Raw genomic sequence first — 27,358 nt, forward strand, 5'->3', positions numbered from 1 at the left:
CCAGCATTAGAGCCTATGGCATATAGCTGGCTCTATGCATAATATGTCCATGGTAGAAGCGTGAGTCCTTAGTGCAGGGACGTGCAGTCAGGGGAGGCAGGGCCTCACCACTGTCATCCTGAAAAGAAAAGAAAAATTAAAAGGAAAAAGGCTAAGGTAGTTGCTGCCAGATTCACAGTGGATGACTCTGCTTAGTGCTTAACTGCAGGGGGAGGCGAGAGAACCACGTGCCTCCTTTAGACTTGAGCAGAGTTAAGCAAGGGTTAAAAGGCGAAAAATTCCTTATGCAAAGGAGGCACGTGGTTTTCTCGCCTCTTCCTGCACTTTTTTAGAGGCTTTTTTTAAACAGTTAAGCAGAGTCATCCACATGGTGACTCTAGCAGCAACTATCCCAAGCCGAGGTGGTGCAGTGGTTAAATGCAGCACTGCAGGCTACTTCAGCTGACTGCAGTTCTGCAGTTCGGCTGTTCAAATCTCACCGGCTCAGGGTTGACTCAGCCTTCCATCCTTCTGAGGTGGGTAAAGTGAGGACCCGGATTGTTGTTGGGGGCAATATGCTGACTCTGTAAACCCCTTAGAGAGGGCTGAAAGCCCTATGAAGTGGCATATAAGTCTAACTGCTATTGCTATTGCTATCCCAGCCTGGCTAGAGCAGCTCTTGCCTTTTTCTTTTTACATTTTCACATTTTCATCGTGGCAGACAAGAGGAGAGTTGAAATCCTCTGTGACACAGCTGGAAAAGGTATGTGGGTCGGACTGAGGGAGGGGGGACGAATTCAAAATTATTGTAATTTGTAAGTAATTTTTTATTATGAGTAATTTTTTGTGTTTGTGTGTGTGTGTGTGCGTGCGTGTGTTTGTTTCTTCACTTCACTCAAACAAACTCTCTCAATTTGAGAGAGAGTTTGTTTGAGAAGAGAGGAAAGAGGGAGAGGCAGGGAGGGCAGCCTTGTTTGAGAAGAGAGGGACAGCCTGCCAGCAGAGGCGGGTCTTTTACCCACCTCTGCTGGTGGGCTGGCACTTTCTTTTGCCTGCTGTGCCCCCCTTCCTTTTCTCCTTTCCCCCCGACCGGGAGCCCTGTCCTGCTCCCATCTCCCTTTCCTCCTACTCCTCTACCCGGATGCCACCTCGCCCCCCACCTCCTCCGTCCCCGCCGCTGTGTCCAACAGAGGCGTCTATGGTGGACATAAACATGAGACACCTCTGTCGGGGACAGCTGTGGGGACGCTGCTTCTCGCCGCCGCTGCGCTCCGCCACCTCACCCCCCACCTCCTCCATCCGTGCCGGTGTGTCCAACAGAGGCATCTCACATTTATGATGGACATAAATGTGAGACGCCTCTGTCGGTGACAGCTGTGGGGACACTGCTACTTGCCGTTGCCGCGCTCTTGCCTCACCAACGGTAAACCTCACCGCACATCACTGCCTCAGTGTGAATATTTTGCAAGCAATTGGCAAAATATCTTGATCTGGTTTGCCTTAAACTGGCTTAGAGTTAAGTTGGTATCAGTGCAGCACAAGATAAGGCATGATTTTAGGGTGGATATTGTATCCGCAAAAGAGTACAATCATCCTAACAGGCTGATTTTACTTTATTTTCAAAGGAATGGCACTTTCAAAGGAAGAGCTAAGATGGGGAGAAATGTTCTTACTGTAATCGATTCCATTTTACCTCTCTTTAGTTTACATAAACCCAAATAAAAAAATATGTATGCAAACTAGGTTGCCATACTGTTCATCTGAATTATCCAATTTTTCCAGTTTCCACTACCATTACTACCATCAAGTTGTTCAAAAAAAGATTTGCTTTTGGTGAAATACACTCTGGTCTAAAACTGAAGACAAAAATTCATCAAAGCCAATAAAAAGCACATTAAGAGAGAGTTTCAATATGCCTTTGAACACAGAAGTGGCAGCAGGTGTCTCTAATAACATATGATGTAAAGATCAATTTGAATATCAAAGACTACATTGAAATACTTTCAAAATTGCTACCATTTGGTTGACATGAGGTGACACAGCATAGAAATGTAATGAGCCCCATTATCCTTGCTTTCCTTCCTTCTCTGCAAGTTAAAACATTCACAAATTATCTTAAATGAGCAGGCTACTATGAGGCAGGAGTGAAAAATGTCCCATTAATAAAATTCTATAGAACACTTACTTCATTGTTTGCACATTGAAAACAATCTTTTTAAAAATGACATCACCACACTTCAGTAAATAACTGCACTTATAAACCTTTTTAGCTTAGATATAAGGCAAGAAAGCATAAGGCAAGCAAATGTGTAAAATTGTCAGCTACTTAGAAGGAACAAGGCTTTAAAGCCCAAGCTTTAATATAAATAAATTAAATCTTGCTTAACTTTTCCAGGTGAGGAAAATCAGAACATTCATTCATTCATTCATTTCAAACATAATGCAACTTATAAATAAGTATTGTGAAAAAACTTTTCCTTCAGCCTCATAAAAAGGGATATCCTTGTACACTACCAATCCAAGCTTTGACACATGGTTGTCATAATTGTGAGTGAATCTGATCCACAAATACAACAGGTATCAATTGCACCTGTTCTTGGACTGGGAGACCTAACTCCTCTCTGGCATTCAGCATGCAGATATGTTTCCTATCCCAGCGTTCTTCTGCTTCTCACGGTGGATAGCAAAGAGACTTCCACCTATTTCTGCCACTAGTATTCTTTGCTGGAACAGATCTCTGGAAGAAGCCAAGAGGCTGTTCATGCAAATCATACATGACAGGTTCTATAACCATGATTGCAAACCTGTGGTATGCGTGCCACAGGTAGCATGCGGAGCCATTTGTTAGGGCATGTGAGGCGCTGCCCTGTCAGCTGGCCAGCAGAGCCATTTGTTAGGGCACGCAAGGTGTTGCCCTGTCAGCATGTGCGCTCTGGCCAGCTGACTTCAGCCTTCTTTTGAGGCCGTTTTTCGCCCTCCGGAGGTTTCCTTGAAGCCTCTGAAGCACGAAAAACCAGCCCTACAGGCAAACTGGACATTCAGGAATGGACTTCTGGTTTGCTCATGGGACTCTTTTTCGCCCTCTGGAGCCTTCAGGGAAGCCTGCTGAAGGCTCTGGGTGTCAAAAATCAGCCCTAGGAACAAACCGGAAGTCACCATTCCTGAACTTCCAGGTTCCCCATAGGTCCGTTTTTTGCCCTCCAGAGCCTTCCGGGAAGCTCCTGAGACCTCCAGAGGTCATACGAGGTAGGTGGGTGGGTGAGGCTGTTTTCGCCATCCCCAGACTCCTAGAAAGCCTCTGGAGCCTGAGGAGAGCGAATAAACCACATCAAAAGCGGGTGTGTGTGTTTGTTGCTGGTCACGCACGCATGCATGTGGGGGGGGGTCACTCCATAGCATTATGTGTATAGCATATTCGCGCATGACAATCCTGCGGTCCCGCTTTTGGCATGGGAGCCAAAAAAGTTTCGCCATCACTGTTCTATAATATTCCACAAAAAAATTGTAGAAAATGCCTTGCAGCCATGGCAGCAGCAGCAAGAGCAACAATTGTTCCCAAGTGACTGCACTAACAAGTCCAAACTCCCTTTTAGTGATGATTGCATCAGTTGTCTTTCCTTTTTTTCTTAGACCATCCTCTTTTCCCAACAATTGTGGCGATGCAAGAAGTTACTACTTCCCACCTTTCCCTTAGCTCATCAAATTTATACTGAATACACCACATACTTCAGCCTTTTCTCCAGTTGAAATGTTCACTTTAATCTTTATATCTAAAAATGTATTTCCATGCTTTCAAAGAGAAGAGAAATTAAATAAAAATAAAAGACATAAAGGCAAGTCTGTCTGCCTTAAAGAGCAAGAGTTAAAAACAGAACACAAGAAAAGAAAAAGAAGATCCTTTTATACTTACAAAATATGTTCTGCAAGCATGTACCAATTTCTTTCCCATTTCTTTCCTGTACTACTTTTATTGATTTTGTTTTCTACTCCATGCTATTTTTTTAAGCAGATAAGCAAAGAAGCATATTTATTACCTTGTATATTCCAAGTTTAAAAGCTTTCAACATTAGGCTTGGAGAGAGGGTCTGCATGAGGCTCTAGAGACCTGTTTGCAGTCAGGAGAAATAACTGCGCCAACTGACAGACTTCAGGCCTTACTGGCAATTCATGTCAGTTCACATTTTAAAACATGAAAAATAGGCTGGTTTACTTTCTAAGTACTTGGCTGCTATGCTACTTTTGAAAAAAGAAAAGAGATAAGGAAGAACCACAGAGATCTGATGACTTTCAAAGAGGACTTTATAAAGGTCTGAGAACCAAATATTTATAAATGAGGTTGTCAACTGTCTCAGGCTGCAGGCTAATATATTCAGCCATTACTAAAAGGATTATTCATTTCCACAGGATAATGGTGACTAGCCAAGAAATGGGTCAACAACCGAACAGCAATCAAATAGTATAATTGCATCATAGAGAACTGCAGGAGACATTAAGGAGGACTGACTTGCGAAGATTTTGTTTTAGGCAATGGAAAACAGAAGGAAGCTCCAAATATCTGACCTGTATAAATGTGGTATGCATGGTTTGGATTTTATTTTTGCAGCCCAGTTACCGTATTTTTCAGAATATAAGATGCGCCCTTTCCCCACAAAAGAGGGTGAAAATCTGGGTGCGTCTTATACATGGAAATACAACATTTTTTGCCTACTGAAACCCCGCCCCCCCTTTGCAGAAATGGATGTGCAAAGGGTTTGGGCGCCTTGCAAAGTGCTCCTGGGGGCTGGGGAGGGCAATAACGAACAAAACACAGGCCATTCCCCCTCCAGACCCCACTCTACAGGCCTCCCAAACCTTTTACATGCCTTTTGGGGTCACAAAATGGGCTGTTTTTTGCTCGTTTTTGCCCCCCCCAGGTGCCAGGAGCACTCTACAAGCCTCCCAAAACTCTGAATGTCCCCCCCCCACTTTTTTTTTTTGCAAAAAATGAGGCATGCAGAGGGGAGGCATGCAAAGTGCAAAAACTTTTTTTTAATATACCTCTTCAAAATCATGGTGTGTCTTATACTCTGGTGTGTCTAATAGTCCCAAAAATATGGTAGTTTTTAAAATTTTATATACAATTTTAAGATTTGTAGTGCGCAGAGCAATGCTGGCGAATGAGGGAATAAATTGACAATAAAAATTCACAAATCCCAAAAAACGTTGCAATTGTTTGCAGGTGCGAGGGGGTGCCCACTCAGAGACAGCCTGGACTTTTGCTGGGTCCATCTCGATGCCATTGTGGGAGATGTGGTAGCCCAAGTAATCATTTTTTTCCTGATGAAATTCACATTTAGATAATTTGGCATAAAGTTCTGTGGCCCGGAGTTTCTTGAGTACTGATCGTACTAATGTCACATGTTGTTCGCGTGTTTCCATGTAAATAAGGATGTCGTCAAGGTAGACCATTACACCCTTGTACAGGTGTTCATGTAAAACTTCATTTATTAATTGCATGAAAACAGCTGGTGCCCCTGTAGGCCAAATGGGAGTACGCTGAATTGAAAACACCCAATTGGGCAATTGAAAGCAGTTTTACATTTATCTCCTTCTTTGATTCTGACTGTGTAGTAGATCTCTCTTAGGTCCAATTTCATGAAGATATTTCCTTTACCCAATTGGGCCAACCTATCCTTCATCAGAGGGAGGAGGTAAACATTTTCCATGCATACAGTATTAAGATTCTTGTAATTAACACAGAGATGAAAGGAGCCATCTTTCCTTTCTCTGAACAACACTGGAGCAGCCACATGTGGCCTCAGCAGGTTCAATAAACCCCCTTTTTAAATTTTTGTCAATAAACTTCCGTAATTCTTCCACTTCGTGTGGGGTCATTGAATAAATCTGGGGTTTTGGAGGTTTTACCCCTGGGAGGATATCAATGCTGCAATCTGTTGCACAGTGAGGGGGTAATTTATCAGAGGATTTTTCATTGAAAACGTCCCTTAGGTCCCAATATTCTTTTGGGATTTTCTCCTACCTCTCAATATTTTCCTGCATCGCGGCCGCTAGGTTAGGTTCAGCGTTGGTAATGTTGGAAACCCTCCCTTCTCCCTCAGGGGGTTTAGCAGATCGGATGAGCAGCCACCCTTTCTTCCAGTTGATGTGTGGGTTCCATTTACGTAACCAGGGTAAACCCAGTATGAGAGGCCGGTCCATTCCCACAGTGAAACTTAATGTTTCCTGGTGATCTCCCATCCACATGTCTATTGGTTCAGTCACAAAATGGGCAGCCCCCCCCCCAGCTATAGACCCATCTAGCTGGCAAAAAGCAATGGGGACTTTCAAAGTTCTCAGTTTCAAGCCCAATTTTTCCACCACCTCCGGGCTAACGATGTAACGTGTGCATCCTGAATCTAAAAGGGCCAGCATTTTTGCTTGGGCTCCAGTAGAAGGCACTTTAAGTTCTACTGGGATGGTCATGGGGCCCAATCGGGAACTTACCAGATGGTCGTTGTCAGATTCAGTTTCACTTTCCTCCGATAAGGAGGATGGTTCTTCTTCTCTTGGAGTGGGAGGGAATTGCGCAGCAGGTTCCATCCCTTTCATGGCGGTGTCCCTTCTCTTCCCAGGTTGTTTATTTGGTTTTCTCTCCCCCCGGCAGGGGACTTTGGGCCAATCTTGGAGCGGCAATTTGTTGCCCGGTGCCCCTCCTTTCCACAACGGAAGCAGGTGATTGATAGGGGCTTGTTTGTAGATGAACTTTCCCCTCCTTTTGGAGCTCCTTGGGGGGGGTTGGGAGGGGTAGCTTTCTCTTTCTCACTATCTTCATAGTACTTGTCTCTGGCTAGATTGATTTCCATGTCTCCTGCCAATTCGTACCAGCATTGCAAGTTACGCCCCCCCCCCCACCCGTTTACAGAGTTGTGGTATATATCTTTGTTTAAGCTGTCCATTAAAGCCTCTTCCAACCATTCCCCACATATAAACGGACAATTTACGAAACTCTTGTATATTATCAGCCACTGAGCTCTTTCCCTGGGTAAAGGTTTTCATTCTGGTTCTGGCCTTCTGCTTGTGAGCGGATCATCAAAGCGTTTCCTCAGGGTGGCCATAGACCTATTATAGTGTCCCAGTAGGGGGGAGACATCATTATGAAGGGCAACCATCCATGCTGCTGCCTTGTTCTCCAGTGCTATGGTAACCACTCTTACCTTGGCTTCTTCTGTGGGGAGGTCTTCTCCGAACTGTTGCATGAAATTCCAGACTTGGACCAGGAAAAATCCTAGGTCCTTTGATTCCCCACCAAATTTCATACCAAGAGGAGGAACTTTTGCCATCCGGCATCTGTGGGGGGAGCCTCCCCCTCTTGGAAGGGCTCTTGCAGCTGCTGCTGCTGGCACCGGGGCTTCTCCATCCTGATGAGCTCCACTGTCTGCCCCCAGGAGCCCCCTTGGGTGGAACAGGGCCTCTGCAGTTTTCTCCTCTAGTTTTGGAAGATCAGCTTCTCTTTCGGGACCGCTCTCACGTAAGTGTCGCCTCTCCCAAGCTCTTGAAAGAGTTTCACAGCCTGGGACATCATAAGGTTCTCCTCATTGGTGTCCTGCCAAGCAGATGCCGGCCACCGATATCGCCTTGTGGTAACTCCAGCCGGAATTTCCTCAGGGTCATACTTCTGTCCCACTCCCAACGACCACCTGGGGTGGATGGATTGTTCCTCCAAATTCAGATCTGCCATCCGCTCCGTCTCCAAGGAACACAAGGATGCAGCTGCCCCATGTTGTCTTCCTGGTCGCTGCCTGGGTAGGACATTGTTTTGAAAGTTTTGGTTTTATTTACACACCCCTTGGAAGGTGTTATCTCCGGGATGAGTGCGAAAGTGAGATCTTGCTTAATGTCAAGCCAGCTTCCCTCAGCAACCAAGAAACCACTTAACTCCATTTTGCAGAATTAAGAGTACTTTTACTGGTTATGAAACGATAGCAGCTAAGCAAAGCAAGATCTGACGCAAAAGCGCGCAAAATCATAGATATCAATATGTGACCCAACCCCTCCCCCTGGTAACCCCATCCCTAGTCCAATCTGCAAATCCCTTAAGTGTCATGCGAGTTCCATATTCAAAAAACATCATCAGGTTGGTATGTAGGACAGTTGGCCTTGGTGGCTCCCATCACTATCTCCAGCATGCGCAGTAGATGGTGAGAACAAAACTCCCTTTACACAATCTTTCCTGTAATTAAAACTTCCCTTCCCAAATACCAGGCCTCCCCCTCCCCGTTTCAATGGCAGCTGAAAGCAAGTAGCGAAACAGAGGCTGACAGGAACTTTCTTGCTTAACATTTGAACAATACACAGGTCTTCTACGATAATGATATATAAAGGGGATTTTGAGTGAATGCAGTTCACTTATTTTATAAATAAAGTCATCCAACCTGTAATTTACCAAGACAGTATGAAAAGTAATCATCTCCCACACAGTATAATCAGAGAAATAAAAAGGTCCAATTTAATTATGCAATGAGTTAATTTGGCCCAACCTTGCTCTATATAAATCTCACAAACTTTGGGTCTCCTTTACATACCTGCCTGAATATTAAAATTTGGGGGAATGTTCTTTTGAATGTATCACATTTGCCAAGAATTCACTATAGTACTTGATAAATATATTATTCCCTCTTTGTGTATACACACCTTAACAAGTACCAGGTGTTTGGTTAAATATGTTGCATTTTCTGTTTCAACATTCATGCTTAAGTTGCTCAATGATATATTATAGGTATTTTTAAAATGGTGTACTGTTTTTAAGATTTATTTTATTTAACTTATATGCCACTCATCTCACACAGAAGCTATTCTAAGCAGCTTACAATCAATTAACACCAAAATTGATTTAAAAATGATTAAAGATAGGAAGGAAGGGAGCAAGATGCACATGGGCAGGAAGTGGGGTCCCATCTAAGTTCATTAACCACCTCCAGAATAACATGTTCCTATTGGGCCCCAGACCAGTTGGCAGAACCAGTTTTTGGGCTCTTTCACAAGGTCAAAAGTGTGAATGCAGAGGCAAAACTGAAGGCAATTTAATCTGTGGCATGGGAGCAAACTGCCATGCTATTCTATTTTAACATCTGTAAAATAAATTAAGAGTTTGGAATGGAAATCTTGTATTGGTTGAAAATATGCCAATAATTTCAATTTAATGGTTGACTAACAGAATACAATATTCAAATATATCATAAATAAATTGTGGCTTTTTCTCTGCTTCATTGTTTTCATGTTTTAACCATACAAAACAAAATGTAACTGAATCAAAGAATTATGCTTTCATTTACAATATTAATACTTGTAGCTAATCAATAATGAGTTCATTTTTCAGCAGATTAATTTTTTCAGGGCATTTCAAATGTGCAAAAAGAAAAAAACATCAGAAATAAGATACAAGACAAAAAAAATTACTATGCTACTGTTTGTAAATGTAAATGGTTGCAAATTTAAATATGGCATATATCTGCTTTAGACTGAACAGAAACAATATAAATCAACAAATAGGTGTAGTAGATAAACATGTAATAAGATCTGTGATAAAGCAATGAACTAGTGCAACCTTCCTTAACTTCCTTACTTGTGAACAACAATATAGTGAGAACAACTGAGTAAAATTTTCATACTTGTCCATTATCCTTATATGTCTTCCTATCCCATTCAAAGTTTATAGAAAGAAGAGAAATTATATAGAAAGAAATGGCAGATGTAGTAGCAACATAACCTTAGCCTACACACTGGTATTACAGCTGACTGCCAGCTATATCAGGAAATATGTTCATTCAACCTATCTAATCTTCACATTTGAAAGCCTAATTTAGTCTTCTCCTAGATCTGAGAACTGGAACGACTCAATATCAACTTCATAGAACTCATCTCATAAAATGCAACCCTTAACTAGGAATTAAAGAGTTGGATCCAATTTTAACCTCTCTATGCCAGTTGTCCATTATAAATTACTGTACATTCAGTTTGGGTACTATTAATTTTGACAACAAAATTGCTTTGATGGCAAGTCATGTTTATAAATGTGGAGAATCAATTTCAATGTTCTGGGATGGTTGAAAATAAGACTGAAGGAATATTAATTCACCTCCACCCAACACTAGAATTTAAGAGACAAAACTTAGAATTGCCAAATATTCATAAATAGTTTAGTATTTTGCTTTCAAATTTCCTACTTGTCATTTGGCAAGCAGGGCAGACGATCAAAGTAGGACATGAGTAATATTATTACAGTTATGGTTTGTATTGCTTAACTAATTGTCAGTAATTGGGATTAAATTATTCTGGGAAAACTACTTTTTCCTTTATTTAAGAAAAAGTATCTAAAAATAAAAAATAAATAAATCTGAGGGCAATTTAATTTGTGGCATGGCAGCAAACTGCCATGCTATTCTTCTATTTTAACATCTGCAAAAATAAATTAAGAGTTTGAAATGGAAATCTTGAAGGGCTGAAAACATGCCAACGAACAGAATATAATATTCAAATATATCATAAATGTGGCTTTCTCTCCAGCACATTGATTTCATGTTTTAACTATACAAAACAAAACCTAACTGAACTTAAACCTAAACCTAAAGAATCATCTGTTTTCATTTAAATATTAATACTTATTACTAATCAATAGAGTTCATTTTGTAGCAGATTTTTAGTGCATTCAAAATGTATGCAAAAAGAAAACAACTTGTTTTGACAATTATAAAAATGTTGAAAAATATAGAATTCAAAATGCTAGACTACAAGTTTAGCTACAAATTTTAAAAAGCCCCCTGAAATTATGAATGATCTTTCCAGACCAGAAGTGACTCCACAATTTACTGAGCCACAGAAAAAATACTCTTTTGCCTTTCATGCAAAAAACCCCTATTCACGTGGAGAAGCAAGATTTCCTCCAGTTAAAACTCTTGTTTGACTTTCACTTAAGTGTATGAATTACCAATGGGATAATATTAGATTTTAAAAAGTAATTTGTTAACAAAGAACTATTGATTGTTTCCAAGACATGTTCTTCTTCCTTTATTCAGCTGTCTGAAGAACAATACCTTATCTGTATTGAAAGAAGTTATTCATTTGCTTAATTTACCATTTCCATTTTCTTAAAACCTATCCAAAACTACATTTCTAATTGAGTTATCTGTGAAGAAAAGATTAAATAGCTACTTCATTTCTTCTGTTTCGTTAGATAATTGAAATTATGCTAAAAGATATATAATCTGGGTGTTATCCCCTGGGCATAATTAAATCAGATACTTGTCATTCAGGAAGCCAGCATCTCCCCCTCTGATCAATAGCTCAGGATATACTTTATTCCATGCAGTCTTGGGAATGCTACAGTAGTTAATATCCAGTGGATGCACTGAATCAGAAGTCCTTAAAGAAATCCAGTAATTTTAATGGATGTTTTTGCATCCACAGTTTTTATTCAATCAGCTTAATTCAATCTCAGCTAATCAACTACTATATTCAACTTAACTAGTTCATTCAAATCATGGATGCTCTGCTTATTTCCAAGGTATATTGCACGCTTAATATTTCAATATATAAGGCAAAAAGGTAGATTTAAAAATGGCAAAAAACCCACCCTTACAGCAGCATCTATGACATCAATGGTGTTCTAATTCTCATAGCCAAATATTTTTTCTGTAATACACTGGTTTACATGAAAATTAAAATTCTACAAGTACAATAAAGCTTAGTCTCATAAATCTGAATACCAATTAATATTGAAAGCATTCCAAACTCAGAATTTTTATGTACAAAATATTGCACAACGTTAATCTTGAGACCTTTTTATAGTTCTCTAGAATTTATACATTCTAGATCGTATCTTATTTACATTTTCATACACTGGCATTACATAAGGCCTAGGGATTACCGTATTTTCACCCATATAACCCGCGGGTTATATGCGTTTTTACATGCACAGCGCCCCCTGCGGGGTATAAAAGTGGGCGGGGTATACGTAAAATATTTTACACAGATTAACTAAAGGGAGAGCTTGGGACCACCACTTTCCTCGCGGCAGTGGGCTGGCTCGGCGGCTCGGGCTCCTTTTCTCCCTTTTCCTGCTTGGGTTTCGGGACGCCTTCGTGAAAACCCCACCCCTGGCTATGGGCGAAGCGACCAGGAAGAAGCAGGAGGTGAGAGGAAGCCCGGATTCTGCAGCCCCTCGCCTTCTCTGGGCTTGGAAGTCCGGCAGGAAGGGAAGGGGAGGAGGCGGCGGCGCGGCTGTGGCTCCGTTTTCACACACACACACACACCCCTCCCTTCTTCTGCTTTGCTCTGTGAAAGGGCTTCACTGCCGAAGCATTTTGGTTTAAAAAAAAAAAAAACACCGTCCCTTTCTCTCTCCAGTTAACAGGGCCAACCCAAGTGGTGGGAAAATATTTTGTGGTCTAAATACTTACGGCAATAGCAGTAGACTTATATACCGCTTCATAGGCCTTTCAGGCCTCTCTAAGCGGTTTACAGAGAGTCAGCATATTGCCCCCAACAATCTGGGTCCTCATTTTACCCACCTCGGAAGGATGGAAGGCTGAGTCAACCCTGAGCCAGTGAGATTTGAACCGCTGACCTGCTGATCTAGCAGTAGCCTGCAGTGCTGCATTTAACCACTGCGCCACCTTGGCTCTTACGGCCTCTTTATAACACATTACTGTGGTGTTGATTGTCAATTAAGCTGAATAAACAGTGAAAAGTAGTATGCTCCTGGATGAATTTGGGTTTGAAAGGCATTACTAAAATCTCATAAATGGATTCTCAAACTATATTCAGATTTCAACACGGGACAAATATTATTAGTTCTCTTAAATGCAACAGGTCTTGAAAGTGGAATCAAGAACTTAGAATAACAGAGTTGGAAGGGACCTTGAAGGTCTTCTAGTTCAACCCCCTGCTTAGGCAGGAAACCCTACACCACTTCAGACAAATTGATATCCAACCCATCTTCTCAGAAAAGAAAATTAGAAGAAATTCATTTGCTATGATTATTTTATATTTTCAGTAAATTTCAACGGAATTCTCATTTTAAAAAGTAAATTATTTGGAGAAAACCTTATCTTTCAGATAAATAGTATTTTTCAAAACAAAAATAAAATGACACCTTTTCCCTCAAAAGGAACTTTTTTCTATTAGGTCACCAAAGCATTACAGCTCACATGTGATGATATATAAATTTCAACATCTGAATTATCTCAGCTGTTGCAATTAACATTGTTTCATTCAAACTTCATTCACAGCTGTGATGTATTTCTACCTACATAAAAAGGCAATTTCACAGCACTTTACCCTACTCATTTAAGCTGGTGAACAGCCTTATTGTAACTTACATGAAACTACCTGTGTGAAAAACAGTGACAATAAAGATGGCTTTCTCTAGAGAAAAATGTACCACCTGCTCTCAGGGTCTGCCTAGATGGTTAAAAACACATCTGCTTTAATTGAAATAACAGCTGCATTGCTTCCCAAGAGTTTCATCTATTGTTACATAAGCAGATTTTCCTTTAATTCCTTCCTCTCTCTCAACTTAAGCACAATTTTACAGAGGGTTTCCTACTTTTCAAAGATTTGGCCATTGAAAGGGATTTCAGGAAGATGAGGAATGACAATGAGATTCTACCAATCTCATCGTATAAGACAGCTTTTTTTTAAAAAAAAATCCCAATACTATATTGAAAGGAATAAAGAAAAGGAATAAAATCCTATGCTTTTTTTCCTTGCACCTCACCAACTTCTTGAGGTAATTCTATCAATATGTAAGTGCTATTGGGGATGCTATATCACATGGGTATCAAACTTGATTGAGTCAGGTGACATATCAAAATGCTTTTTTGCCGCATCTGGCCCACAGACCGTCCATTGCATAGGCCTGCTCTACCATGTTAATTTTCCAAGCTCAGATACAGCAGTTTATTCCATTTCCCCAGATTTTTGCTACTAGTTTTTTTTTTTAATCCAGCTTTTTTCCTATTCAGGAAAGGAAGCTGTTAGGGCATGGGCAAACCTGTGTGCCAAAGACATCTCATTCCTATATGACAAAGGACAATTTCCTCTCTTATAAGTTGACTGGCAGTCAGATGCTATCAGGCTGCCAGTAAATGAGGGGTGGGAGTTTGCAACTTGCACGTTCATGACAAACACTCTATATATATACTATTTGACACAGACTAATGCTACAAATAGGTGAACACTTGACAAAACTGTAATTTAAAAACCGCCAAGATAGAGAAGGATTGAGAGGAACAGGGCTAGAAGAGACATGTCTCCGCAATCAAAAGAGATTCTTCATGCTAAACTGTTTACTAGGAAGTTGCAATTTACAATCTGAAAAAGTACAGAATTCATTGTATAGCTGTACTATAATGAAGAAACTAATGTTCTGCTGAGAACTATTTTTGATTGATCACATATTTTTGGAGTTTTGGCCTTAAAATTACTTTGTAGATGGAACAGATTTTAGACATTGACACAGACATTTTAAAGTGGCTTTCATAAATGTATTACTAAAATGAGATTTCTGAAAATATCCCATGTAATGAAAAGGTAATCTATGAAAGCATATAGTAACACTAGCTTCTAAAATATTTCAGCATGTGGTAGCGTTTCCATATTTCCCATAGGCTCAATGTAATATGAAACATAATTTTACAATGTAGTGGTATTCTGTGTTGATTCTTTTTTTAAATTGTCTTAGACTATTTAAAAAAAGATTCTATCCAAAATAAATTGAAACAAGCCATTTTTAAAATTTCTATGCACAATACTTTGAAATGGACTCAGGAGTCATGATTGACACTGAGTGAATTTGCACTTTTAATAATCAGGAAGATACAATGGCATTGAAAAAAGTGACTGATGACCATTTTTCACACTTAGCGACCATTTTCACACTTAGCGACCGTTGTGGCATCCTCATGGTTACGCGATCAAAATGTTGATGTTTGGCAACGGATTCGTATTTCTGATGATAGTTTGAAATGGTGACAGTATAAGTTATTGCTGGTGTAATACTTAACAATGGTTTTTAAGGATTTCTTTTATTTATAGAATACCTATTTTATTATTTTGGGGGGATTTTTACTTTTAAATTGTTTATAAAATGTATTTACTACAAGAAATGTTCCTTTTTGCAAATGTGATCTTTGCAAATCTTTGTGATGCAATATGTTCAGACCAGGTTTATGTGTCTCAAAGTGGCTGCTATTCTATGGGCAGGCCAGGTTGGTGCAAGGCAGCTTTGCCAGATTTTGTGTGTTTCACCCTCATTGAATTTTATATCGTATAAATAATGGAAGGAGGAAGGAAGAGAAAAAAGGAGGAAGGGAGTGAGTGAGGAAAGAAGAGGATGGAAGGAGGGAGGAAGGAAGGAAGAGAGGGAAAGAGCAGAAGACAGATAAGGTGAAGGTAGATAAGCAAGAGGAATGAAGGAAGAAGTGAGGAGTCTCGAGGAGGGGGAAAACATTTAGTGACCAAAGTTACAATGGCATTGAAAAAAGTGACTGATGACCATTTTTCACACTTAGCGACCGTTGAGACCATTTTTCACACTTAGCGACCGTTGTGACCATTTTTCACACTTAGCGACCGTTGCAGCATCCTCATGGTCACGTGATCAAAATTTTGTTTGGCAACAGATTCGTATTTATGCTGGTTTCAGTGTCCTGGGGTGACCTTTTGACAAAAAAAATTTTTTTTAATCAAACCCCCCCCCCCCCCGGTCAAGGGTGTCCCTCTTTTCCAATCTGAAAATCTGGTCACCTTATTATAAAAGCAAATCTGTAATTTATATAACAAATTAAAGTAATAATTAGAGAGCCAGTTTGGTTTAGTGCTTAAGACGTCATGTTAGAAACCAGGTTTTAGTCCTCCCTTAAACATGAAAGCCAGCTAGGTGACTTTGGGCTATTCACTCTCTCTCAGCCCAACCCACCTTCACAGGGTTGTTGTTGTGGGGGAAATAGGAGGAAGAAAGACTATTTGCCACCTTAAGTTATTTATAAAAATATAAAAGCACGAAACAGACAAACAAACAAACAAGGACAGATCTGATGCAAACCCTTTTTAAGAGGGCTTGAACTTGTCAATTCAACAACTTGGTTGTGTCAAGATCTTGTCTAATCTTTCAAACTTTGACTTTGAATTGTAAGAAATTTGGCAATACAAAAAAAAAAAAACCAAATAGACCCAAAGATTTTACTTTTCTAAGGAGTGTAGATTCATAGAAGTAGTCACAGTTGTCAAAACAAAATTCAGCTGAGGACAAGTTCCAATACATATTAAAAACTTACACCTTTCTACACTAATTTGAGTTACATCAGAGCATACCTTCACAAAACACACACACTAAGCTTTTGTTATTATTGAATCATTTTCAACTTTAGGAACTTTGAATTATTATAAAGAGATACATGCAGTGCTTGCTATTGTTCACTGACAATACTCAAAATATCTAGAACATATTTTGTTCTATAGAAATTGTAGGGTTATCATATTAAAGCTGAAAACATCCAGATGATTGCTAGACAGCAGCATACACATTGGTTATACCACTTGGTTGTGTCAAGATTTTTCTGCAGCCCAGTTCTGTTAAACATAAGAAAGCAGCAATATAGTTACTAGAAACATGCGAACTAATTACAGAAAATGTTCCATATTAATGGATTTCTACTTTACATAGACCCATAAAAAGTTGTGTATCCTTTATTTATTTATTTATTTATTTATTTATTTATTTATTTATTTATTTATTTATTTATTTATTTATTTATTTATTTATTTGATTTATATTTCTGCCTATCTCACTATCTAAAGGAATTCATATTAAAGGGATTTGTTCCTAGAATACCGTCAAATTTCAACTACTTTATATACAGATTTGTTCATGGACACAACTGAAGATGATTAGGACTTCAAAGGTCTCAATGGGATCCAAACAACTAGACAAATCACTTAGTTTCACATCAATTTCTCAAACCCACAAAGTAGGAATTTTACAAGTCTGCAAAACCAAAACCCCTTAAAATGGTAAATTAATTTATATAACGCCACTCGTGGGTGAATAAAAACCTAATGGTTTTATTACGGATAGGCTTGGGACCTAATAAGGCCAGATAATCATGACTAAATTGTTTCAGTGATGGAGCAAAAGTAAGCATATCTACATTTAGACCCAATTTAATATTTAAGGTGAAGAGCTTTCTTTCATACAAATTTTTTATTAGATATTCTTATTTAGCAATTTTAAGTGTTTTCTAAATTGTAATTCTGCTTATATAATTGAAAATGTGATGCCTATGGCAATGCAATTTAAAGGGGGGGGGGGGAAGTACCATCTATTGCAGTTTCATTTTCCAAAGACCAATTAAAAGCTTATTCTATCAAAATTATTTAATTCCATTGACATGAAACATAATGAACATCAACATCACATCATTTTTAATAAACATGACACGAAAGCTTTACCTAGAACTCAAGTCTTCTAGCCGCCTACTATTAATTGGAATTATGCTATGTTTCATGTCAAATGGAGACCTCCCATTTTTATGGTCAACATGAGAAAAAATGATTGATTAGCTTTGGGCAAACCGAAATGATAGTATGGGTCTAATGTTTTGGTTCATATTAAAGAAAGCATATAAATGATCTATCTACCATATCTTCTCCTCTATTTCCTCAAATTACACATGATTTGCAAATAAAATTAGCATCAATTTGAGAATGTACTGCATTAATATCCAATCTCCATGCCATTCCTGTACCTCTTCCTTAAAGAAGCCAAACACTTTACAGCATGTGATTAAATACTATTCTATTGACATCTCATTTGGGTTAGGGATGTATGTTATTAAGTAAAGATTTTAGTAACTCTGTCCTTCCAGTTTGGATAAAGATACTTTGCTATCTAAAACAAAGAACAAACTAGTGATCCCTGCCTGCAAAGTTCTCCCTTTGGCATGAAAACTGGCTGGTGACTATGAGCTGGTCACTCTTAGCCCAACTCACCTCACAAATGTATTGTTGTGGAGAAAATAGGAAAAGGAAGGAATATTATGTATGTTTACCACCTTGTTTACTTATAAAATGATACAGGCAGGATAAAATTTTTAAAGATTTCAAAATTGGTTTCAGGTTTTTTAAAAAAAAAATACTGAGGCAATAGATGGGGAAAGTCATAATTGAATAACTTTCTGGGATTAAGAGGAAAAGGATGAAGAAGCAAGTTTCTAACATATAACTGTTTTTTTGAACTGTTTTAATTATTTCATTTTGCATTGCTAAGGATTTTGTATGAAACAGACTTAAACCGAAATAGAAGACAAAGAGTTTACAGTAGTAGTCTTCCAAAAAACAATTTATCTGTATGAAACTCTTGCAAAAGAACACTATAAAAGCACTAAACATCCAGTAAATTATAATAAGTAAATGTTTCTAAAATGCTGTGCTTTGTTAGCATATACTGTATGCTTGAAAGAAATAATGTTTTTTTAATAAAGGGACTGCAGTATAAACTTCATACTCTCAGTGGGCTGTGGAAAAGGTTGATGCCTTTTTATATGGGCATCCAATTTCAGAGAGTTAAACCTTTTCAGTAAAATATTGCTTCATATGAGACAACAATACCAGGGTCTGCAGGGTCCTCCGAGAAAGCTGAAATTCAAGATAAGCCAAGGGTTTTGCAATTTGAATCACTGGTAGCAGCAAACCACATTTTAAACAAAGCTTGAATTCAGAGTTTAAACAAGTGAGCCACAAGCAATAAATTAGGCAAAAGAAGAGATATAATCCTTCAGGAATTCATGATGTACCCCAGACTTGCTATGCTTTTAAGAAGGCAGAGGGTTATCGAAAGAAAAGCTGTTTATGTCCTCTACAGTGTTTTGAAGAAAATCCTACACAACTTTAGCAAGACATTTCCAAGGAGATAATATAGATTACTAAACGAGGTGGTACAGCAGCCATGCACTTAAAATTCCCATGAGAGTGTCTTTGCACAGGTCAGTCTCACACCCACCAGAAGGAAAACCCATAATGTTAGTCTTTAGTTTTCTTTGATCCCTGTTTGCAACCCACTCCAATTCAAAGTATAATTGACAGAGTGGCAGCAGGAGAGAAAAGTTCTCAGCATCAAAATGCAAAGCCGTGGCTTTTCAGATCCGCCTGACAAAAATGTAGTAGTTACAACAGAATTCAACTAGCATTATTCAGCAAAGACTGTTTTTATGTTAGGGCTTTAACACAACTAGGACATGAATTGATTTTTTAAAAAGGAGCAAACCTTAGTTAAATATTGTATCCTGGTTCAGTTATCTTGTATCATAACTTGTAATAAGACTTCCATAATAACTTTACCCATCCCCAAAAGTTGCACAATGGTGTTAGTCTTTAACATTCTCATTTACAGATGGAGGAATCAGCCCAGGGAGCATCTTACCCAGGGCCACCCAGTAAGACCAGGACTGAGCTGGGATATGAAATGTGATTTCTAAGATCCAAGCCTAATAAACTATTCACTGGACCACACTGGTTTCAGATCCAGATGCAAGATGAGTCATGACCCTGAAAATAAGCTGTAGATTTTTGCCATAGCCAGGATAAATGAACCATTCACATTTTCTGCAAATAATAAAATAGGCTTCACTTTTTTATTCAGCATGCCAAGTTCAATCCTGCCCCTCTTCAAGGCTCCTGTTTTTTAAGAAAAGGGGTATATGGTAACAAGCACCAATGTTACTGCTTCCAAACCAATTTCTAGAAGGTTTGTTCTTCTACACCCTTCTGAGTAGACTTAAGCCATACTTTTATGTCAAACATGCAGATAGATAAAAAAAATGTTGTCACCCTATTGTTATTGTTATCGAGCCCCTTTTTGAGGGAGATGGGGCAGTTAAAAAGTGTAAGTAAGTAAGTAATAAGTAAGTAAGTAAGTAAATGTCTCATAGTTTTGACTAAGAACCATCACTGCCCTTTGTAAGAGACAGGACCATTATTTAAGAGTTACCTCAGCCTTGTGCATATTAAAATATAAAGCAGACATTTCCTTAGAACTTTATTGCTGTAACTTCTATAGCTTATTATTTGCAAAATGGAAAAATACATTGATCATAATTTAGCAGTTACTCTGAAGATTCCATTTTGAAATTTATGTCATGACGTTGCCTTCCAAAATCCTGATGTACAGAGTGATTTTGTTCCCCCGAGATTTCTTGGAAATGCTTTTACAAAAAAGGAAAAGAACTCTATTTCAACCAGAATCCCAGGATAGTAATCTTAGTGTTTCACTAGGCTGCAAAAAGTCCAGTCAAGATTTCAGCCCAAAGACTTCATTTATTATGTACTTTACCGATATAGTGAAATCTCTTTATATAGAGCACCTTATTGCATTTGTACTATAAAGAAGTCTTTTTTTCTGATATAATGGCAGTTACTGCCATTTTGTATTTCTTGTTTGCTTCTTTCATGAAAGGGATAATAAGACCCAAAACATATAATGATGCTTCATCTAATGGAACAATTTAGTAAATAAAAATGTAACATCAAAAATTTAAATTAGAAATTTGTAGAAAATAGCATGAAGATTCTGACCTCTCCCATGAAAAATATTGCCAAAATATCTGAAGATCATGTATTTGTAAATACCCATTTTAATTACTAATACAGCAATGAAGCTCTAACACTACTTTTTGTCTTAATCTTAAAGAATTATCTTAAATGGCCATTTATTTAAGCAAATAGATCTTGGAAGCTTAAAATAGCTTTAATGACTGCTTAAATTTATAAAATTTATAAATCCAACATTAAAAATGCATGAAAGCTGGCTAAATGACGTTGAGCCAGTCATTCTATCAGTCCAACCCACCTAACGGGGCTGTTTTGGTGGGAAATATGGGAGGAGGAAGTATCAGAGTTATTTATAAAAATAATAAAGGCAGGATAAAAGTATCTAAAAGAAAAAATGTGAATGAAAATAAAAGATATTAATCTCATATCTTGAATCCACCAATATGCTAATTAACTGAAGATATAGATTAGTGTCTTGAAAAAAACTGTGCCACAGAAAAAGCAAAAGAATGCTTATTCTTTTCTTCTCTGGAATGAATAGTGAGAGGTAATTAAATTTCAAAAGAAGGGGAAAACAATTAATTCTGAAGTGTTAAAAGTAAAATCACACCAGAAAATAATAGCACAATTTCACATACTACTACCTAAGTGGAAATTAAAATATTAATTTAAATTAGGTAAAGGATCCTAATGTGTGCTAGTTGTTTCTGGCTCTATGGATGGTGCTCATCTCTGTTTCTAAGCCAAAGAGCCAGCGCTGTTCAAAAATGTCTCTGTGATCATGTGGCTGGCATGACTAAATGCCAAAGGCGCACGGAGCACTGTTACCTTCCCACCAAAATGGTCTCTATTTTCCTACTTGCCTTTTTTATGTGCTTTCGAACTGCTAGGTTGACAGAAGCTAAGACAAGTAATTCTCCTTGGAATGTTTATGTGATGGTAGACACTATATACCATTCTGGTAGCCCATGTGGTATTTTTATAGGAATAACCAGCAGAAAAATCATAATTAAAAATAATTTAGATTAATATATGTAATCAAACATTTGAGATCTAAGAAGACTCAAAACTAAAGAAACACAACTTTAGATGCAAAATTTGATCAAATGTCTGAAGCAGTAAAAGTCATTTTAAGAATTAAAAATTTAAGGCATAAGATAACTGATTTTAGGCAGAGTATTAAGATGTAATTTTTTATGTGGAAAAGTTTATATATGTATTATTTTTATAATATCATTTTGGTGAATAAAAAAAGAATAAATAAGGTTTTATTCCTCACTTGTAACACTCACAATAAAAATGAAGTATTTATGTACATACCAAGATTTTTGTATTATAAATTTATCCCTTGTATATGTTTTAAAAAGCTTACTTTTCTTTTGAAGAAGTGTGGGCTTCTTGTAGTGTCACCTTTGGTTTAGTATTTCCGTCTTTTGAAATCCGTTGTCTTCTTTTTCTACTTGGAACTATATCAGTAATATCCAGACTACCAAGTAATGAATCTTCACTGGATTTGACTGTCAGAACAGAAAAGATAACATAATAAGACAGGGAATTAAATTATCAATTCTGGGAATATTATGAGGAAGCTGCTTATCTGTGGTAGTCTGAATGGTAATTAGAGTAGAAATAATTCAAGACAATTATTTTTAGGCAATATGAATAGCAAATGTTACAATTGTTGATGCCTTAATAAATGCACATTTATATCTCTGGGCAAAATTTAGGCCATATTCCTCTGCTCCTCTTAAATTTGCTTCTGCTCACCATGTTAAGTTTGCTCTTTCTCCACTTTACAGAATAATACCAAATGCAGTCTAAACTGACTATGCAACCAATCCTCAAACCATATTAATATAAATAGATAAATAAATATTAAACTTATATGTAATCCAACTTCCAACTCTGGGCAACTCACAATAATCAAGTAAAGGAAATTACAGGAAAATCAGGAAAAGGTAAAAGATGACAAATGCCACAGTATAGATGGAATGGAGTAAGGGGTCCCTCTTTTTGTTGTCACAGGTCTTCACTGGAGTTCTAAACAACAGCAGAATGAGGATCATCCAGATTCAGGGGAAACTTACTCCAGAGGGCATGTGCTTCTAGAGAGAAGGTGCACTTCCAGAATCCTGATAAATAACATTGTTTATTCCAAGAAACCCAAGGCATGATGACCCTGCAAGACTGAAGGGGAAATACTATATAAGACAGGTAGTCCCTCAAGTAATCAGGTCCTATGCCACAAAGGACTTTATAGGTAACAACCAGTAGTGGGTTCCTACCGGTTCAGACCGGTTTGGCTGAACTGGTAGTGTTTTGGCGGCCTGGGTCACTGCAACCGGCAGCGACCCAGGCCTGCCATGCCCCCAAACAGGTTCTTTGGGCAGCGCCATAGATGACGCCATCTTGGTTATTGCTTCTGTGCAAAGCAATTTTCACTGCACTACGCATGCATGCAAAGCGCACATCAAGTGCATGCGGCATGGTCATGAGCGAACCGGCAGTAGTGACTGCTGGAACCCACCCCTGGTAACAACCATCCCCTTGAATTAGACTCAGAAGGAACCTGGCAATTGGTGCTCCTTCCAAAGCAAAGGTATTACATGGGCATTCCGAAACACCCACATCACTGCTCATACCGCTTCATTCTGGATCAGATGAAACTTCTGTATAGTTTTCTAGGGCAGCCCTATGTAGAGTGTGTTGCAGTGAAATGCGCATTAATCTAGTTCCATACTACTGCCAAGAATAAACTTTCATTTTATTTATGTAGAGTTCTAAACTTTAAAAAATGTTTACATTCTCTCTAGCGGTAGCTCTACCATTTTTTTTAACATCTTCAAACCTTTTATTTTCTTTAAAATATTCCCAAATATCCAAGTGAAGATTAAAGTTTGCAAAAGAAAAAGATGGGAAATTCATTTTCCAGATTCCCCTTTTCTGATTTGCAAGGAACCAGCTTGATGGCATACAACCTCATTTTTATGTTTCCCAAGATGCAAATGTTAGAGAAAATAAACATTTTTCTCCATTTATTAATTGATCCCCAGGATTTAGGTTAATAGATAGAACACACATTAATTCAAGCTTTTAAACAGAGGATAATTCCATTACTAGAATAAGTATACTGGTCTCAATAGTCTCATTCCTTGACAAATAAAAGATATTAGTGATAATAGTTTCACTTATTAAATTTAAGTTCTCACAGATGCTGTTTGATTTTTCTCCGTAAAGAAATGTTTTTTTAGTCATATCAAGAGTTAAAATTTTAGTTCATATGTAATATAAGTACTATAAAATATATATACAAATTGTATCCATACACATTTTAAAAAGAGATACTTTGCACAATATAACCTCAGATTAACAATAATGACAAATCCTTGCTGTAATAATTTAAAGCAAATTTGTTTCCTGATGCATTCTATTCTGCTATATTAAAATGCACAGATGGGAACCCTTGTGCGATACCATTCGAGGAGGCCATACAAAATATTTAGTTCAGGCATCCTCAAAGGATAATAAAGAATAATCAAATATCTGCTTTTGCTTAGAGCATTACAAACATTCAATTGATTGTATAGAACATGTAAATGTTATATTTCTTTCAGTTTGGTGTAGTGGTTAAGGCATCAGGATAGAAACCAGGAGATGGTCTGACCTTAAGCAAAGAGCCAACTGGGTGCCTTTGGTCCATTCACTCTGTTGAGAAAATTGTAGGGACTTATCCAATCAGTTGCCAAGAGTCAAAATAGACTTGAAGCCCCCTCTCCCACAAATACATTTGTTTCAAGTGTGGCAGTGACCCAAAGAGTCTATTCTCTTTTGCACTAAGGATGAGATTCCACAATTCAAACTCTTCTTTTTCGTTTCATGGGCAAGCAGGCATGAGCATGTCATGATTATATGGGAAGAAAAGAAGCAATTAATGTTTTGTCATAGTTGTTGTTTCGGACAATGAGGAAGTTGGGGAGGAACATGGGCCAGTCCTGGAGTCTGGGGAAGGCTCTGATGAGGGCTCTGTGTCAGAGGCAGAGAGGGGGCCAGAGCCATATAGCAGTTATCAGCTGCCTTCAGAGTCACACATCAGTGAGGCAGATGAACAGCTGGAGCCTGTTTCCAGTGTGCGCATGCGCAGAGTTGCCAGATGAAGGGAACAACTAAAGAACAGGGAGTAAGGCTACAGGTGGACGATGAATGGCCCCTCCCAGAAGAAATAAAATAGGAGCGAAAGGGGAGTGGAGTTTGCAGAAGACAATTAGTTAGCTTAATTGATTTGTGACTCTCCAAGACTGCTTGTCAAGCTTTGCAGCTATCGGCTTGGCAGTTCTCCAAGCCAGATAAGGTCTGTGACTATAAATCCTCCGTTGAAAGACTTTACAGGGTGTGAGTGAATATAATTAAATAAGTAAATTAATAAATTAGTAAATTAAGTAAATTAATAAAAGTTTTTTTTGTCAGGATAAGGAGTGTATTTCATACTCTGGTGGAGAATACTGCCTTTAATTCTTTGGATCAGAGTCTACTGATCCTTTAAAAATGAAAAGTTTGAAAATCCTTTTCTTTGCTTACATAATGTTCATAGAACTATAAAGTTCCATATAATTTGTCAGAGACAAACTATATTTGTCTAACTGTACGTGCACTCTTTAAGATTTTCAGGAAAACTGTTATTAATTTGCCACTTGAAAAATGCATTACATGTTATGTAGTATCTCTTGAAATGAACAACACAATGTCAAGCAACTAAATGAAATTAAGATTACAGTTTTTTGTTAAAACTAGCACAAATATTTGAGGTACTAAAATACATTCCTTTCAAACTAAAGATATATTTGTTCTAAATATGCCATTGTAAGCCAAAAATGTTTTAAATTGTATACAAATTGTTCTATTTATTTGCATTAGACCCAAATTGAAAAAAAGAGAAAACAGATGAATTATAGCAATACATCCTAGCTCTGTGCTTGAGGCATTTATCACAATAGCACTTATATTGCTTCATAGTGCTTAACAGCCCTCTGTAAGCAATTTAAAAATTCAGCATACTGCCCCCAACAATCTAGGTCCTCATTTTACTGAACTCAGAAGGATGGAAGGCTGAGTCAACCTTGAGCTGGTGAGAATTGAACTGCTGGCTGTTGACGTAATTAGCCTGCAGTACTCTTTCCCACCTTTAGGAGATATATCAATCAAACAGGGTTTAAGTAAAATGAATATTTAGCTCAAAATGAAAAAGATAAAATTCTAAGCTGTTTCCTGTGAAATTTTCAGTGGTGGAAGAGACAAAAATATAGAGTTTTTATAATAACAGGGAGCATCCAATGAAACACCTGGCCCCATGTATGTATATTATGTATGTCTGTGTGTCTATATACTGTATATTTCAGGAAAATATAAAGTTCTAACCAACCATAAGATGATGCTGGTCCCTTACTAATTTAGAAGCAATTCTAGTGGAAAATTGTTCTTTGCACAAAAAACACAAAATGGCTGAATCTGAGATAAAGAAGCATAAACTAACATACTCAGAAATTTATTCATTTGTTCATTTTATTTATCAAATGTATATGGCCATCCATCTCACAAGAAAAGATTCTGAGAAATATATACTACTTCAAAAAAAGTATAAAAACAATAAATGTCAAACAGTGATACTTTTTTTGAAAAGCACACCACACAAGAGAGTTGATTAGCCATGAAAGTCATTTTAAGATCTCACTGATTCCCTGAGACACACACCCCCTTCCAGGACTGACGACTTTAGGAAAATAAGGGATGGAGCTGATCTCGTTTCAGGGAATAATGTTAATTAAATATATATTTAATGGTAATTAAACCTGATAGTTGTTAGCTAACTTTATTTCTTTCTACACAACAGATTAATATCGAATAAAATTCGCTCTCAGATACAACTGCTACTTATAAATTTAAGGGAAGTAGGAAATAGTTGTGGCTAGGATGACTTTCGCTGAATTTGATTTAGTGCAGTTGCAACTATTCTTGGATGAGGGCATTCCTATCATAGTACCTTATGCTCTCCTCATCTCTTGGTTACTAATGCAATGTTGAGCTGCTCTTGAAGAGTGCCCAAAAGCTACTCAGGTTATAGGTGTGCATCATTAAATGCAAGTGACATCACTACTGCAAGAACTATGTCTGTGTCAATCCTTCAATATAGACCATGCCAGGAAACAGAAAGCATAAGAAATATTGCAACTCTATTTCATTGCTATGGGATATAATAACAAAAGCTTGAAAGCCTGACAGACCTTCTCTTATACACTAAAGAGGATCAAGGTAAAGCTATCTTCATTACCCTCTTCTGTGTAATTAGGCTAAATTGATGTTCACAAAGTGTTTGTTGAATTTCTTTTCTTTTTCAAAGCCATCATCCCACTTCCCTACAAGCTGCATTATTGATTGAATTCTGGGTACTATTTAAGGTGCTGGTTGTTCCCTTTGAAGCCTTGCATGATTTAGGACTTTAGTATCTTCAAGAATCCCTCTAATGTCTACCTACGCAATCAAATCTAGGATGAGTCTTTCCTATAGAGGAAAGACTCATCCTAGAGGATGGAGGGGCAACATTTCTCCATTGTTGCTTCTCTTCTTTGGAACAGTATACTCTTCAGATTAAATTTGGATCAATCCTATTAGGTTTGAGAAAAACTGCTAGGACCTAGCTATCCAAGAGGCTTTGATAGAATGTGACTTGACCCCTTCTTCCTGGAGTCAATTAGAATTTCTTTTTGTTGAAACTTATTTGAGATAGCAAAATTGTTATTTTGAA

The 27,358-nt window shown here is 37.9% G+C and overlaps 1 protein-coding gene across 2 annotated transcripts in view; it reads right to left on the reverse strand.

The window, feature by feature from the left end:
- Nucleotides 1-27,358, reverse strand: part of XRCC4 (X-ray repair cross complementing 4) — a 110,102-nt gene that overhangs the window by 12,776 nt on the left and 69,968 nt on the right. For both annotated transcript variants that reach the window (XM_032212482.1, XM_032212483.1), the window contains exon 7: nt 21,935-22,079. In XM_032212482.1, coding sequence (XP_032068373.1) covers nt 21,935-22,079 — 145 coding nt within the window. The remainder of the gene's footprint in view (nt 1-21,934; nt 22,080-27,358) is intronic.

This window comes from Thamnophis elegans, chromosome 3, assembly GCF_009769535.1.
Source record: "Thamnophis elegans isolate rThaEle1 chromosome 3, rThaEle1.pri, whole genome shotgun sequence".
NCBI classification, from domain to species: domain Eukaryota; kingdom Metazoa; phylum Chordata; class Lepidosauria; order Squamata; family Colubridae; genus Thamnophis; species Thamnophis elegans.